Raw genomic sequence first — 13,689 nt, 5'->3', positions numbered from 1 at the left:
TTTCTGTATGTACTCTCTTTTCATGTCATGAGCACCAGTTTTGCTTCCTCCTCCTTTGATATCTCATCCATCGACTCCAGTCAGCTCAAAATCCAAATCATTGCCTATGATTCTTATCAGTGCTTACCTTCATCTCTCGATAAGACCCAGTTCTCCCTAAACGGTATATGTGATAAGACCACTACTACTTTTCCACACGTTCCCATAATAAGAGTCTTTGGAAAATTACCCACTGGCCATACTTGTCTTCTGCATATTCATAACGTTTTCCCTTATATATACATTCCCTTTACAGGCTCTTCACCGAAGAATACTGATGATCTTAACAAACAGCTTATAAGATTTAAAGATGAGATAGAGTGGAGATTGTCCAGTTCATATAGACGTGACGATACAGAAGCTGCTGAAAAGGGCCAGAACAGGCAGAACAGGCCGCCTACTGCTTCATCTGGATGCTTTTTGGCTGATCTATCCATCGTTAAAGGTGTCCCGTTTTATAACTATGCCGTTGGATTTACTCCATTCATCAAAATTAGTCTTCTTAGTTCCAGATATGTCGCCCGACTTAGTCGTCTTTTGAGTGATGGTGTCATATTCTCTCGTAAGATTCAGCCATTTGAATCTCATATCCCCTATACCTTCCAATTCTTGCTGGATTACAACTGTTATAGTTGCAGTTGGCTCTCATTATCCAAGTTTTACTGGAGATATCCGTTGATTCAGCTCAAGAACAGGGAGGATTATCAGACCTACTTTGATACAGATTTTTGTAGATTTAACAAGGCCAAGATTAACGGTGATCTAATCAAGTTCATATCTGCCTACATGAATACTTTGGTCAGACCAAACTATGTGAATGTGCTTGACCCAGAAGAGTTTCCCAGAATGGGTAGATCTCTTTTGGAATTAGATACTTCAGCATCCTGGATCATTAATAGAAACGAATTGCAAGAAAGGGTCATTCATGACAGACTTATTGAGACTCCCAGTTCCTTGACCGCTGAAAAGTACATCAATTCTACGAGAGCGTTACTATCAGATGTGAAATTTCAGAGAAGGCAGAGGAATTTACCCAATGATCCTAAATTAAAGCTCTTTGACAATACACAAGAGCGTGCATTCAGCGGTGAGAAGTGGGTAGAGATCGATGAATTGAAAGATCTACTTCAATACTGTTCCAAGCTATCTGAAGACTCTTTTTATGGGCACCATGGTCGTGATAAAAAATTGGATGCCGAGAGTGTAGTTTCTCAGTATCCATGGCTATACGATTATCCTACAAGTTTCAAAAGCGTTGATAAATTACAATATGAGCCGAATACATTGACTTTAGACTTGATGAAGGCATCAAGCAGTCTAACGGCAGCCAATTTTCTATCTCAGGATGGATTTGTAGGCAGTCGTCCCTCTCAACCCTTTCAACTCTCTCAACTGGGTGAAAATATTCTTGATTCTGTCATTGTGGATGACTTGGAGGGAGATCCAGAGGGAGATCCAGAAGATCCAGCAGATCCAGAAGATCCAGAAGATCCAGAAGCATCTCACACTCATATGGATGCAGAAGAAGGAAAAGATATATCTATAAACGATATGAATACGTCATTATACCAAGCGCTTGAGGAAGATAAACTGGTTGATGCTGAGGATACCGATCTGCATATTTTTGAAGAAACACAGACTCAAAAAGGACATATTGATAGCTCTTTTCATCAGATGTTACCTCCATTTTCTCAAATTTCCATTGGCCCCAGTCAGGGCTTCAATATTTATTCCTTATTTAATGATATGGAGCATCAAGAGAACCTTTTTGTACCTAAGACGGAAGCTCCTAGATACAATACAAACGATGACTTTATGAATAGCTTTGACAATGACTATGGAATGCTGAAGATCAATTATACTGGTCCCTTCTTCTCTAAAAGAGATAACTACGACTCCACACCGTTCTATTTTGCTGGTAAGAAGTTTCAGCTTGATTGCTTGGATATTCAAGGACTTCCGCCGTACGAATCGGTAGGTACTATTACCTCTAACGAGGTGTCCTTTGATACTCGGTATAACATACAAAGCATCTGGTCATACTCCAAGCATCCTCCTCAATACAAAGACATAGAACACTGGTGTTTGAATAAAAGCTCAGATGTGAAATCGCAGCTACTTGACTCTGAAATAGAGCCAGTGACTCAGAAACTTCAAGCATACAAGTATTCATCGGCCGAAACTCCTGTGGAAAGAAAGAATACAAATTATTCTAAGCTGGTTATGCTTACAATTGAAATTCATGTCAACACGAGAGAAAACCTCGAACCTGACCCCGATAAGGACTCTGTTGCTGCCATATTTTGGCACTTTGATAGGGACAATAGTCTTAATCCGCTCAACATAGAGGATTTGGGAGTGTTTGTGGTGGATGATACAACAAATATTGCTTGGGATCATCTTATTGGAATACCTGTGAGCTCTTTCGAGGACGAGGAAAGCATGATTGCAGGATTAGTAGGATTAGTGGAACTTGTAGATCCTGATATTCTTGGTGGATATGAAATACATAGCTCATCTTGGGGATATATCATCGAGCGATTCAAGAAGGTTTATGATGTGGATCTTCCTGTTCGTTTTTCCCGAGTTGCTTGTAAACACAACAATAAAGCTGCAGATTCATGGGGATATAGACATGCTTCTGGTATCCGTATTACTGGTCGCCACATGCTTAATTTTTGGCGAACATTGAGAGGCGAGCTTAGATTAGGCAATTACTCTCTTGAGAATGCAGTATTCCAAGTACTTCATCGTCGTATACCTCATTTCAGCCCCAAAGTATTGACCAAGTGGTACTGTGATGATAAGAAGGGACTTTTGTCGTGTGCCCTATCTTATTATGTTGAGAGATTGAGATTGGAGGTTCGGCTTGTTGAGCAATTGGAAATCATTGAGAAAGTCATAGAACAGTCAAGATTATTAGGAATCGACTTCAACTCCATTATATACAGAGGTTCGCAGTTTAAAGTGGAAAGTTTGCTTGTTCGTCTAGCCAAAGCAGAGGACTATATTCTTGTTTCACCTTCAAGGAAGCAGGTATTTAACCAGGATCCTCTCCAGTGCATTCCATTGATCCTTGAGCCAGAAAGTGCATTGTACAAGAGTCCATTGGTTGTTCTAGACTTTCAGTCACTTTATCCGTCCGTTCTTATCGCTTACAATTACTGTTTCTCTACCCTGTTAGGACGATTGAGGGGATTCAACCCCAAAAGAAACCAAAAGCTAGGAGTTATCACTCAAAAATTACCCGAGGGCCTCTTGAAATGTCTACAAGAGAGTGTCACGCTCTCTCCTAATGGTTTGATGTTTACAAAACCATCTGTCCGTAAATCTTTGATGGCCAAAATGCTCACAGAGATCTTAGATGCCAGAATATTGGTAAAAGATACCATGAGGCAGCTTCGTGACGACCGGGAATTGAACAAGTTGTACAACAACAGGCAGTTAGCATTGAAAATGATAGCCAATGTTACATATGGTTATGCATCGGCCACTTTTTCCGGAAGAATGCCTCATTCGGCTCTTGCAGATGCTATCGTCTCTTCGGGTAGAGAGACATTACTAAGAGCCATCTCAGAAATTGAGGGCAATCCCAAATGGGGTGCAAAAGTAGTCTACGGTGATACAGATTCTCTATTCATTTATTTGCCAGGAAAGACACGGAAGGATGCATTTAAATTGGGAAAAGAGATGGCCGCTCATATTACCGATATCAATCCTGCTCCTATCAAGTTGAAGTTTGAGAAGGTGTACCACCCGTGCATTTTGGTGAGTAAAAAAAGGTACATTGGATGGAAATATGAATACGAAGAGCAGGAAACTCCTGACTTTGATGCCAAAGGAATCGAAACCGTCAGAAGGGATGGCATTCCTGCCCAACAGAAGATTGTTGAGAAGGCTATAAACATTCTTTTTGAGACTATGGATGTCTCCAAAGTGAAGTCGTATGTGTTGGACCAATTTACTAAGATTATAAGAAATAAGGTGAACTTGAAAGACTTTCTTTTCGCCAAAGAAGTCCGTGTTGGTACCTACAAAAACGAAGCTTACATTCCTCCTGGAGCCCGAGTCAGCATGGAAAAGATGGCCAAGGATCATAGAGCAGAGCCCCAGTATAAAGAAAGGGTATTCTATGTAGTCAAGAAGGGTAACAACGATCAACCTTTGAGAGAGAGATGTATGTCACCCTCTGATTTCCTGAATGATGAAACTGCAGAGTTGGATACCGAATACTACATCAATAAAGTTCTTATTCCTCCCTTAGAAAGAATATTCAATTTGGCTGGAATCGACGTGAGGAGGTGGTACAACGAGATGCCTAAATACATATCCTACGGAGATGTTGAATTGAGGAATTTGAATGTCCGAACAACATCATGCATTTGCTGTAATGATCCAGTGAATAGAACGAATGATTTACTATGCGATCAATGCAACAAGAACAAGGCTCAAACCATGTTGGAGCTGAAATCCAGACTCAAATTCCAAGAGTCGCATCTTAGAGATATCTGTACGATCTGCGATGCTTGCACCCGAAGAACCGTGAACAGTAACAGTATCCGGCCTAGTGAGTATTTGGCCTGCGATAGTAAAGACTGTTCCGTATTTTTTGACAGACAGAAGGCCTTTCGGCAGGTACATAGCTCACGCAATCAGTTCAGCCAACTACCTGACTGGTAGATGAAGAAGTTGTCTCTATTTATTATATCTGTATATTAGCAAGAATCATAAGCCATTTCCATTTGTATCTGCTGGTCCAATTTGCTCATGGCCATCTGGCAGCTATGAGAGAGCTCTGAATCGCGCATTAGTTCAGAGAGAGACTGTTGAATCTGTAAAGTCTTCTTAATCCATTTAAAGTCGTGCAATTTACTGAAGCCCTCAAGAGAAATCTGCAAGTACGACATGGTTTGATCAAGCGTAGCTCTCATCTGCTGCTGATCTGCTTGGTGATTATCAACTGGAACCATCGTGGCCACTTTCGCAAGAAGATAGTAGGCCTGGGAAGACAACCACAAGTTATCTATCATAAGTATATTAGGCATACCATTCCTTAGGATCTCGTTAACATCACCCGCGGAGTTGATTGGATCTATCTTGAGCAATAGCTCACATAAGAGCAACGTTGCCCTTACTATGAGAACTAAAAGAGACGACTTGTGTGCCGTTTTTAAGGAACTAAGTAGAACAGACAAAGCTCTTTCAGGAGAAGAAGAATGCTCTTTAACAACCTGTGCATACAATATCTGAAACTGAATGGCCCAAAAATTGTTATAGGAGTATTCATGCTCTTTCAAATGTGAAAGTTCCCTCGAGATGATTTGAATAGCTTCAGTGGCATTACCAACCTTTTCCTGGAAACAAGCCAATTGATAGTTAACCTCGCATTTCAATTCGTGCTCCTGGATTTCGCATGTCTGACACCTCAACTTATCCAATAGAATCGATGCCTGATTGTATCTACATTTTTTCAGCCAATAATCAACCTTCAGAATCATATATCTTGTTTGCCAGGACTTCATAAGAGCAGCCTCGCCCGAAACTTGAGGTTCGTAGGATTCAAGTAATTTGAAGGCAGCCTCTGTTTCTCCTGATTGATACATAAGATTGGCTCTTCGTAGAGACAATTCGACCTCATCAAAAATGCTTATATCTGAACCGGCAGACTCTAAAGCAGCATTAATGTATAGACGGGTCATAGAAGGAATACCAACTCGGCTCCATGCAGTAACAGCCAATTGGCATGCCCTAGCAAATGAAAGCTTTGTGTTGAGACTAGAATCCAAGTTCAATAGAATATAGAAGGCTCTCGTAAGATTGTTGAGAACTTTCCTTAGAGGAAATCCTTCTAACATCTGTTTAATTGCTTCGTATTGATATGCCATGGACTGGAGAACCTGATTTTTATTCTCCTTTGTCTTCAACTTCAAAAATTGAAGAATCTGCTCTCTTCCAGGTTGGCTAGTGAGCTTGTTTGAAAGTTCCGGACGACTCTTTAAGAAGTCAAAAAGCCACGTCAAAAGATAGTTCAAGCAGTCCAAATCTTTGTTTTCCCGAGCCACCAATATAGCCTCGTCAATGGCCCTCAATGCCTCATCATCGGAACCAAATGAGGCATGCAAAGTTGCAAGCGAAAGAAGAGCATAGTGGTAGAAAAGTTGCTGCTTATTGGACATCATATAATCAAAATAGCGATGTAGGGCATTGAAGGAACCCTCGTAATCGCCACTTTTCCAGTACTCAAGATAATCTATGTAGTATGAAGATGGAACTATACTCCTTTGAGACTCCGACATGGACAAGAGGATCATTTTGAGCGAATTTGGCACCTTGCCTGCATATATCTGCAACTTGTGTACCTGAAATTCAAGCAATTGAGCCAAATCAACCTGGGAATACACTTCAACACCACCGGGAGCAGGATCTGCTGCTGGAATATCGAGATTCTCGGTAATCTGTTCTTCAACAAGCAAATCATGTTCACTTTGTTTGCTTTTAAAGTGGATATGTTCACACCGAGCCTGAATGGTCCATCTTTCGTAGCTCTCTTGTCTATAATCACAAAAAGCCGTCCAAAGCTTGATCGTCTCTTCAAAACCAAGAATATTGGCTGCCACTGAGATGTTGGAGACAAACTTGCCAAGAAAGCTCGACGAATATAAACGCTTCGTACTGCTCTTCTTGGGGACTTTGCCGACAAGAAGATTCTGACTCTCCTTGAGAAACGAGTAGAAGCTATCGATGTCTTCGATACTCCATAATTTTCTAAGCACATAGTTCTGTACTTGAAGAGTATCTTTATGTGCCTCATTCTGCTCACGACTCTCGTCACTAGACACAAACTCAACGATTGCCCTCTCAATCTTATCGAGAATCTTGTTCAACGAGGGAAAAAACACCGACACGATGTCCTCATCGGTGGTGCTATTGGCCTCCTTACCTCCTTCTATAAGTTCAACTAAGGTGGACAAAATAGGAGGAATGCTTCGACTCGGAAACTTCTTATGGCAATATCCAGTAATAAGTACCAGTATAGGAACCTTGGATGAGGCCAATATCGGCGTAAATATCGGTTTACGTGACATGCTAAAGGATGAAACAAAGGTAAGTTGATCGCGAAGGATTCGATTTAATTTGATTCAATTCAATTCAACTTGATTTAATTTAGTTGGCTATTATACACTATGCTATATTACGTTGGTTTCATCTCAATTGCATAAAGGAATCAAGAAGAACCGAGGATGTGTTGTGCTCATTCTTATTCTTTTCAAAAACGTTCCAAAACCTCAACGTTTCGTCTCCTGCCCCTGTCACTATAGTCTGGCCATCTGGAGACATAGCCAAGTAGAGAACACGATATGTATGTCCTGTAAGCGATGCAATTTGCTGCATTGTACTGTACTTCCATATAACAATCTGATTTCGTGAGTAACCATGAGTAGAAACGAGCTCATTGCTAGTTTTGGACCATGCTAAATTACACACTTGAGATCCTGTATCAACATCATGAACTTTGAGTCCTGTCACTGTATTCCATATCTTGATTCGGCGATCTGCAGTACCTCCACCAGAAGCCAAAATACCCCTTTGATGTGGTGACCATGCTATTGCCTTGACTGCTGCCTGATGCTCTGTAAACTTGTATAAAGGCCTGTCTTCAACACCATCCCAGACGAAGAGCTTGTTATCGTTGCCTCCTGATGCAAGCTTATTCTCTTCCACGTTCCATCGTAAACCACACACCTCTTGCTTGTGATATTCGAGTCTTTTCATATAGTGGGCAGGTTCTCTTACATCCCTATGTAATATAGTACGATCTCTAGAACCCGACGTAAGTATGTGTCTATTCCAGGCAAGAGAAGATGCTCTAGAAGCATGTCCAGTCATGGTACGAGTACATTTGCATGCAGATGCATCCCAAATCTCTACAATTCCGGAGTTTGTACCCACGGCCAAATGGGTTCCTGCTCCTATCCAAGAAAGGGATGTGACACTATCACTTGGTCCCAAATCGCACAGACGATTGACGGATCCTGTAGAAGCGTCCCATAGATAGACACTGGACCCTAATCCAACAGCCAAGATATCCTGAGACCCCCAATCAACCAAATTGAGATAGAAATCGTCCGCCAATTCCGGTGCATCAAGTACACGATATGGTACTTTAGGTATTGCTCTAGGCTTCCTTTGAGGAGACAGAAGAATACGTTCGCTACTTGCACCAACAGGACTCAAAGAATAGAGTTCGTTATTAACAGTGAGAGAAGATGATGATGGACGTGATTTAGAAGGAGACTGATAGGTGAACATGTTTCTATTCTGACGAGGAGTCCTTGGAACTGGTATAGAAGAAGCAGTATCACGAGAAGGAGATGAATTTGTTACTGAATCTGGAGTCATCGAAACTATAGAGGCAGCAGAGTTCATAGAACCAATGGAGCCCATCGAACCAGGAGGTGTGGCCTGCTGACTCGGTATAGACTGCGGTCTATCACCGAAAAGTTCTGATTTAAGAACAGCGTCGAAATTTCTATTGGCTTCCTGAATCTTCAGAGAGTCCAGCTCACTGTCTGCAACCTCCAGGTCAGCTGCATAGGATGAAGATGACATCATCATTGAAGTATGAGCAGCCAAATTAGAAGAGGGAGAGTCATGATTTAATGTAAAGGCAGCTTGAAGATCGACACCAGTACGACTGGGTATATAGCGATCACTGTATATGACTTTCTTCTTTGTTCTTCGTGAAGAGGTTGGAGAGGTCAAAAGGGGATTTGATTGACTTGCAGAACCTGTCGGTGTAGAAGGTCTGTCCATATTTGATGAGGCTGTAGGTAAAAGAGACTAATGAGCAAAGTGAGTGAAATAAGTGAAATGGTGTAATGAGTGAAGTGGTTCTTTTTAAGCGCGAAGAGTTGACAAGATGAAAAATGCGACTTTAGATAGATTAGGAGTTAAGAGAGGTCACAAGAAGAGCAGTGATTAGTTGGATTCGATGAATTTTGACCGACAGAAGAAGATTGTAAGTACTCTGAGGAAAGTCCTTGGTAATTTGAATTTACTAACTAAGAAATAGGCGGAAAATCGAGCCAAAGCTCTAGAGCGTATTAGAGATAGGCAAAGAAGAATCAAAGATGCCGGTAGACAAGTTACATCAGCTACGACAGCTGAAAATGTGGTAGCAAATCCGTTAACGGCAGCTCAGCGTGCTATTATTGAGCGAAATACACTGAATGCTCAAGAACGAAGGAATAAGAATAATAAGAAAGGACCGGTGATGGAGTCTGGAGGAGATAAGCCAGACATTCTAGATGAAGTGCGATTTTCTCATCATCAACAGGCGAAGCATATTGAGGCATTACCGAGGAAGCCCGGCCAATACATACGGCCATCTATTAGGAAATCGGACTATATTGAGTACGATTTCTCGACGATGAAGGACACTTTTGGAGGTTTTTTATCAGATGACAAGGGAAATAGTTCAATAGAGGCTGAGGAGAAGACTTTGGAAGACTGGAAGAAGCAACAGGAAGAGAAGGATGCACTAAATCCTCTCGGACCTGCACCTCCTCCATTAGATATAGCAAATGCACCTACGTGCTTTGAATGTGGATCTATAGATGTAGATAAGAAGCTTTTAGAAGTGTTCAAATGTCGAGTTTGCCGGAAATGTGAAGAGAAGTTTCCGGAAAAGTACTCGTTGCTCACTAAAACAGAGTGCAAAGAGGACTATTTTCTGACAGAGCCGGAGTTGGCAGACACAGACTTGTTTCGGAGAATAGTAAAAGAAAACCCTCATAGTGGTACATTCTCCAGGATGCAGTTGTTTCTACGGTATCAGATCGAGGAGTATGCGTTTAAAAAATGGGGAGGAGTAGACAATCTTGATAAGGAATGGTTGAAGAGAGAAGGAATGAGAAAGAACCGACGAGAAAAGAAGTTCAATACCAAATTGAATCAGATGCGACGTAAGCTTCGTGCTCAGGAGATTACAAGGAAGATTAGGGGTGATAAAGGAGTTAGGCACCAGCATGACTGGAGCGCTCCAGTAAAGGTGGGTGGAGATGACCCCCATCTCTACAAGAGAAGATGCATGGAATGTGGCATGGAGGTGGAGGAGATAATAATGTAATTAGGGATATTATATATAGGGAATAATATAGAGGTGACTAGACATAGTCGCTGTATCTAACCAAGTTATCGCAGAGGCAGTTCCGAGGCTGTAAGTTCAGCACCTCTGCCATGAGGTATTCATTGAAGGAGTCATATGCACTGACTAACCTCATGACATTGACCAAAGTTGCGGTAACAATATTGGATGAGAGTTTCAATCTCATCAGTTGCCTTTGGTTGCCTTTGAGCACTCGAGCAAAAGAACTATGTGTTCAAAGAACTCTGTGTTCTTTTGGTAGGTGAAAAATACTAATTAGGTGCGGATTTAGGTTTCCTAAAGTGGAATGATCCTCATCTATACAAGCCAAACTACTTTTAGCCGGGAGTTCATAATAAAAACTATTCAAGAGACATATAAGTTATCATTGACTATTGTATATATTTGTAACACTACAGGTTTACTGCCTTCATATTCTGAGTATAGTTAAGACATATCTATATAACAACTGGAAATTTAACCCATCATTTCTTTCAAATAAAACCATTGAATTGAAGATAAGTATATCTCTCGCTCTGCAGTCACAAAACAATCTCAAACAAATACCATACAAATAACAAGGTTAAGTTCAGATGTAAACTTGCGGCACTAAAGTATTTGAAGCTCCAAAAATGGCGATTGATGCCCATGTAGCGTAATGGTTAGCGCGTTTGACTCCTACTCAAGAGATTCGGGGTTCGAGTCCCCGCGTGGGTGCTTTCAAGCTTTTTCCCCACAGGGTTGAAGCTAGCATTTTTTTACTTGTTATTTAGACTGTAAACGATAAGCCAGTTGCAGTAGACAACAAGAAAAGAAGTTGAACCATTTTGACCTCGAATGAAATTGTCTGACTCACTTAACCAGTAAAATCATCTTGGAAATAGTTGGGTCTGAAATTTTTTTCTGTACCATTTTCAAGGACTCCTTTCTTTAAGTATAGCAACAATTTCGCCAACAGGGGTTGGAATTCTATACTGTCAAGATGATTAGATTCAACAGATATAGCAGAATTGTATCCACCAATTTATTTGGCTGCAAAGCTGCAGGATGGACAATTTTTCAGCATCGTTTCAACAGTCAGTCTTCCTACAAGAGTATTGAGGAGACGTTGGAGAAACTACCGAACTTGAAGAAAAGTGAGTCATACTTCAAGGTGATAAATGATCAGTTAAAGCGTATCAATGCTTTGGAACACCAGAAACAGAAAGAGGAAGGTGATAAATTGTATGATTTATCAAGAAATCTCATTAGCGCTATGAAAGAAAACGAGCAGTTGGATCAAGACCGAGAACTTCTGCTACTAAGCGAAATCATAGAGAAGTTTGCCAGATATAGTTTTGCATCTGCCAGTATAGCATTCAAAAGATTGAATGAGATAGATTCCGAGTTTTCGCTGAAACCAGAATCTATTGGTGAACTGATCAAATACAATCCTGGTCGAGTGAAGAGTAGCTGGGAGTTATTCAATGAGTTGGTAAAGAACAAACCGAGCGATTTTCTTGGAAGTATAGTATTGGAGAAATTGATTCATGGCGATCAGATAGACATTAAGGAAGGTGCCACCCAAATCAATTTGGATAAAGCCATTAAAATCTACAGAATTCTGCACAATCTGGAAGATCGTAGTTTGATTCGAGAGGAGAGTAAGAAGAAGTTGGCGGAAGATTTAATAAGTCTTAATGTGGCAAAAGCTCTAATTCCTCTTGGATTATCAGCTGAAGCTGTCGAATCAATTATTTCTTCGAAGAAAGACACTCTTAAGAACAGTGACTACTTTTATTTGTACCTATCCACCCGAGATTGCTGCACAGATAATCACCTACCTTCCAAATTGTTGCTGGAGCTGTTTTTACCGATTTCCAAATTACAATTGGCAGATGATGAAGCTTTTGGAAAAGACAGCTCGAACTTGCAGCAGTTACAGAAATTAGCTCCTTTAGAGGTAAAGGTTCAGCTGACGGCAGCAGAAATAACAGAACAATTCCGAGATCTGATCCAGGAAAAAGGACTGGACAAACCAATCCGTGTAAAACTTGATCTGATCAAATCAGCAGGTTTCCATTCGAAGGATTTAAAAAAGGCAATTCAATATTTTGAAGAATTCCAAACCAAAGTGCCTGCCACGGCACCAGGCACGGACTATCTTAAATGCATTACTTCATTGGTATTTGTCTACTCTGCCATCGATAAAAATAAGGATGAGTTTTTGAATTTGGCGGAAGCTCTAGTCCCCCAGTCTCCTAAACCAATGGCTAACAACTTGGCCTCGTTTGTACTTCATCATTCCTGGTTTGGAGATAGTGAAAAGGCCGTTGCAATCTACAATAAGTCACTTGATCTATACATGAGACCCAAAGAAGAAACAACCAATGCTAAGGCTAGAGGTATGCTTGTACAATCTCTTATTATTGGTGCGTTACTAGGAGACCAGATCGGTCTAGCTCGTCTTATCAAGTTGAAAAGTGTTGAAAATAAGCTTTTGGAAGACGAGTACGATACCAGAATAAATCAAGTGCTGAAAAATTACGGAGATCTCAAAGAGCGGATTAAGTCCGATGACTCGGCAATAAGAGCCGAGCTGAAAAAAATTGTTCTCGGCGCGATCGAGGAGATGTCCCCGTAAAGTGGTCTTAATTAGCTTAAGTCACGTGAGTTTGAAGAAGCAAGGAAGGGGGAAAGATGGTGGAGGAAGGTTTTAAATTGGGGGGGGGGGGGATAAAGGGTTCACAATTTTTCAGTTGTCGAGTGCCATTCTTATTTCTCTTTGCTCATCAAATCTCCCTTTTTTTTGCATCACTATGGCTACTAACATCACTTGGCACGGTAACGTTACTCATGAAGAAAGAGTGCAAATCACGCAGAAAAAAGGTGCTACGATTTGGCTCACAGGATTGAGTGCCTCTGGAAAAAGTACTGTGGCCTGTGCTTTGGAAACTTATTTACTTAAACTGGGATTTCCTGCTTACAGGCTCGACGGAGATAATGTGAGATTTGGCTTGAACAAAGACTTGGGATTCTCTGAGAAGGACAGAAACGAGAACATTCGAAGAATCTCAGAGGTGGCCAAATTGTTTGCTGACGGTTGTATTATCGCTCTGACCTCGTTCATTTCTCCCTATAAGAAAGACCGTGATGCTGCAAGAAAGCTACATCAAGACGCCGAGCTTCCATTCGTCGAAGTGTTTGTGGATGTGCCGATTGAAGTGGCCGAGAAAAGAGATCCGAAAGGATTGTACAAAAAGGCACGTCAGGGTATAATCAAGAACTTTACGGGAATAGACGATCCTTATGAATCTCCCGAGCATCCTGAAATTCACTTGCATACAGACAAACAGTCTGTAGAGGAATGTGTTGAAACCATTCTTGATTACTTGAAGAATCGAAAGATCATTGGTTGAATACGGTGTCTAGATACAGTGTATAAATATGTAATAATGAGTCATTCGAGTCTTAGTTTTTCTTTCTTTCGTCTCTGCTTATCTCTTCCTTCTTCTCTATACCTA

General features: G+C 41.0%; 6 protein-coding genes and 1 non-coding gene across 7 annotated transcripts; 5 read left to right on the top strand and 2 right to left on the bottom strand.

Annotated features, from left to right (window-relative positions):
- Positions 1-27: 27 nt before the first annotated feature.
- On the top strand, positions 28-4,719 carry FOA43_003019 (uncharacterized protein; the record flags this gene model as incomplete). The annotated part of the gene is made up of 1 exon (XM_038923298.1): positions 28-4,719. The coding sequence occupies one exon, from the start codon at positions 28-30 to the stop codon at positions 4,717-4,719; it is 4,692 nt and encodes a 1,563-aa protein (XP_038779226.1).
- A 35-nt stretch (positions 4,720-4,754) lies between these two features.
- FOA43_003018 (uncharacterized protein) lies at positions 4,755-7,124 on the bottom strand (the record flags this gene model as incomplete). The annotated part of the gene is made up of 1 exon (XM_038923297.1): positions 4,755-7,124. One exon carries the CDS (start codon positions 7,122-7,124, stop codon positions 4,755-4,757), a length of 2,370 nt encoding a protein of 789 aa, XP_038779225.1.
- A 118-nt stretch (positions 7,125-7,242) lies between these two features.
- Positions 7,243-8,853, bottom strand: FOA43_003017 (uncharacterized protein; the record flags this gene model as incomplete). Its single annotated transcript, XM_038923296.1, has 1 exon — positions 7,243-8,853. One exon carries the CDS (start codon positions 8,851-8,853, stop codon positions 7,243-7,245), a length of 1,611 nt encoding a protein of 536 aa, XP_038779224.1.
- Positions 8,854-9,031: 178 nt separating this feature from the next.
- On the top strand, positions 9,032-10,168 carry FOA43_003016 (uncharacterized protein; the record flags this gene model as incomplete). Its single annotated transcript, XM_038923295.1, has 2 exons — positions 9,032-9,058; positions 9,113-10,168. 2 exons carry the CDS (start codon positions 9,032-9,034, stop codon positions 10,166-10,168), a joined length of 1,083 nt encoding a protein of 360 aa, XP_038779223.1.
- A 662-nt stretch (positions 10,169-10,830) lies between these two features.
- Positions 10,831-10,903, top strand: FOA43_003015. Its single transcript has one exon. It is a non-coding gene; the product is annotated as a tRNA-Arg (tRNA).
- A 265-nt stretch (positions 10,904-11,168) lies between these two features.
- On the top strand, positions 11,169-12,809 carry FOA43_003014 (uncharacterized protein; the record flags this gene model as incomplete). The annotated part of the gene is made up of 1 exon (XM_038923294.1): positions 11,169-12,809. The coding sequence occupies one exon, from the start codon at positions 11,169-11,171 to the stop codon at positions 12,807-12,809; it is 1,641 nt and encodes a 546-aa protein (XP_038779222.1).
- Positions 12,810-12,984: 175 nt separating this feature from the next.
- Positions 12,985-13,584, top strand: MET14 (Adenylyl-sulfate kinase; the record flags this gene model as incomplete). Its single annotated transcript, XM_038923293.1, has 1 exon — positions 12,985-13,584. The coding sequence occupies one exon, from the start codon at positions 12,985-12,987 to the stop codon at positions 13,582-13,584; it is 600 nt and encodes a 199-aa protein (XP_038779221.1).
- Between the last annotated feature and the right edge of the window lie 105 nt (positions 13,585-13,689).

Source organism: Brettanomyces nanus, chromosome 3, assembly GCF_011074865.1.
Source record: "Brettanomyces nanus chromosome 3, complete sequence".
Classification (NCBI taxonomy): Eukaryota; Fungi; Ascomycota; class Pichiomycetes; order Pichiales; family Pichiaceae; genus Brettanomyces; species Brettanomyces nanus.
This window is presented reverse-complemented; position numbering and strand designations above follow the sequence as displayed.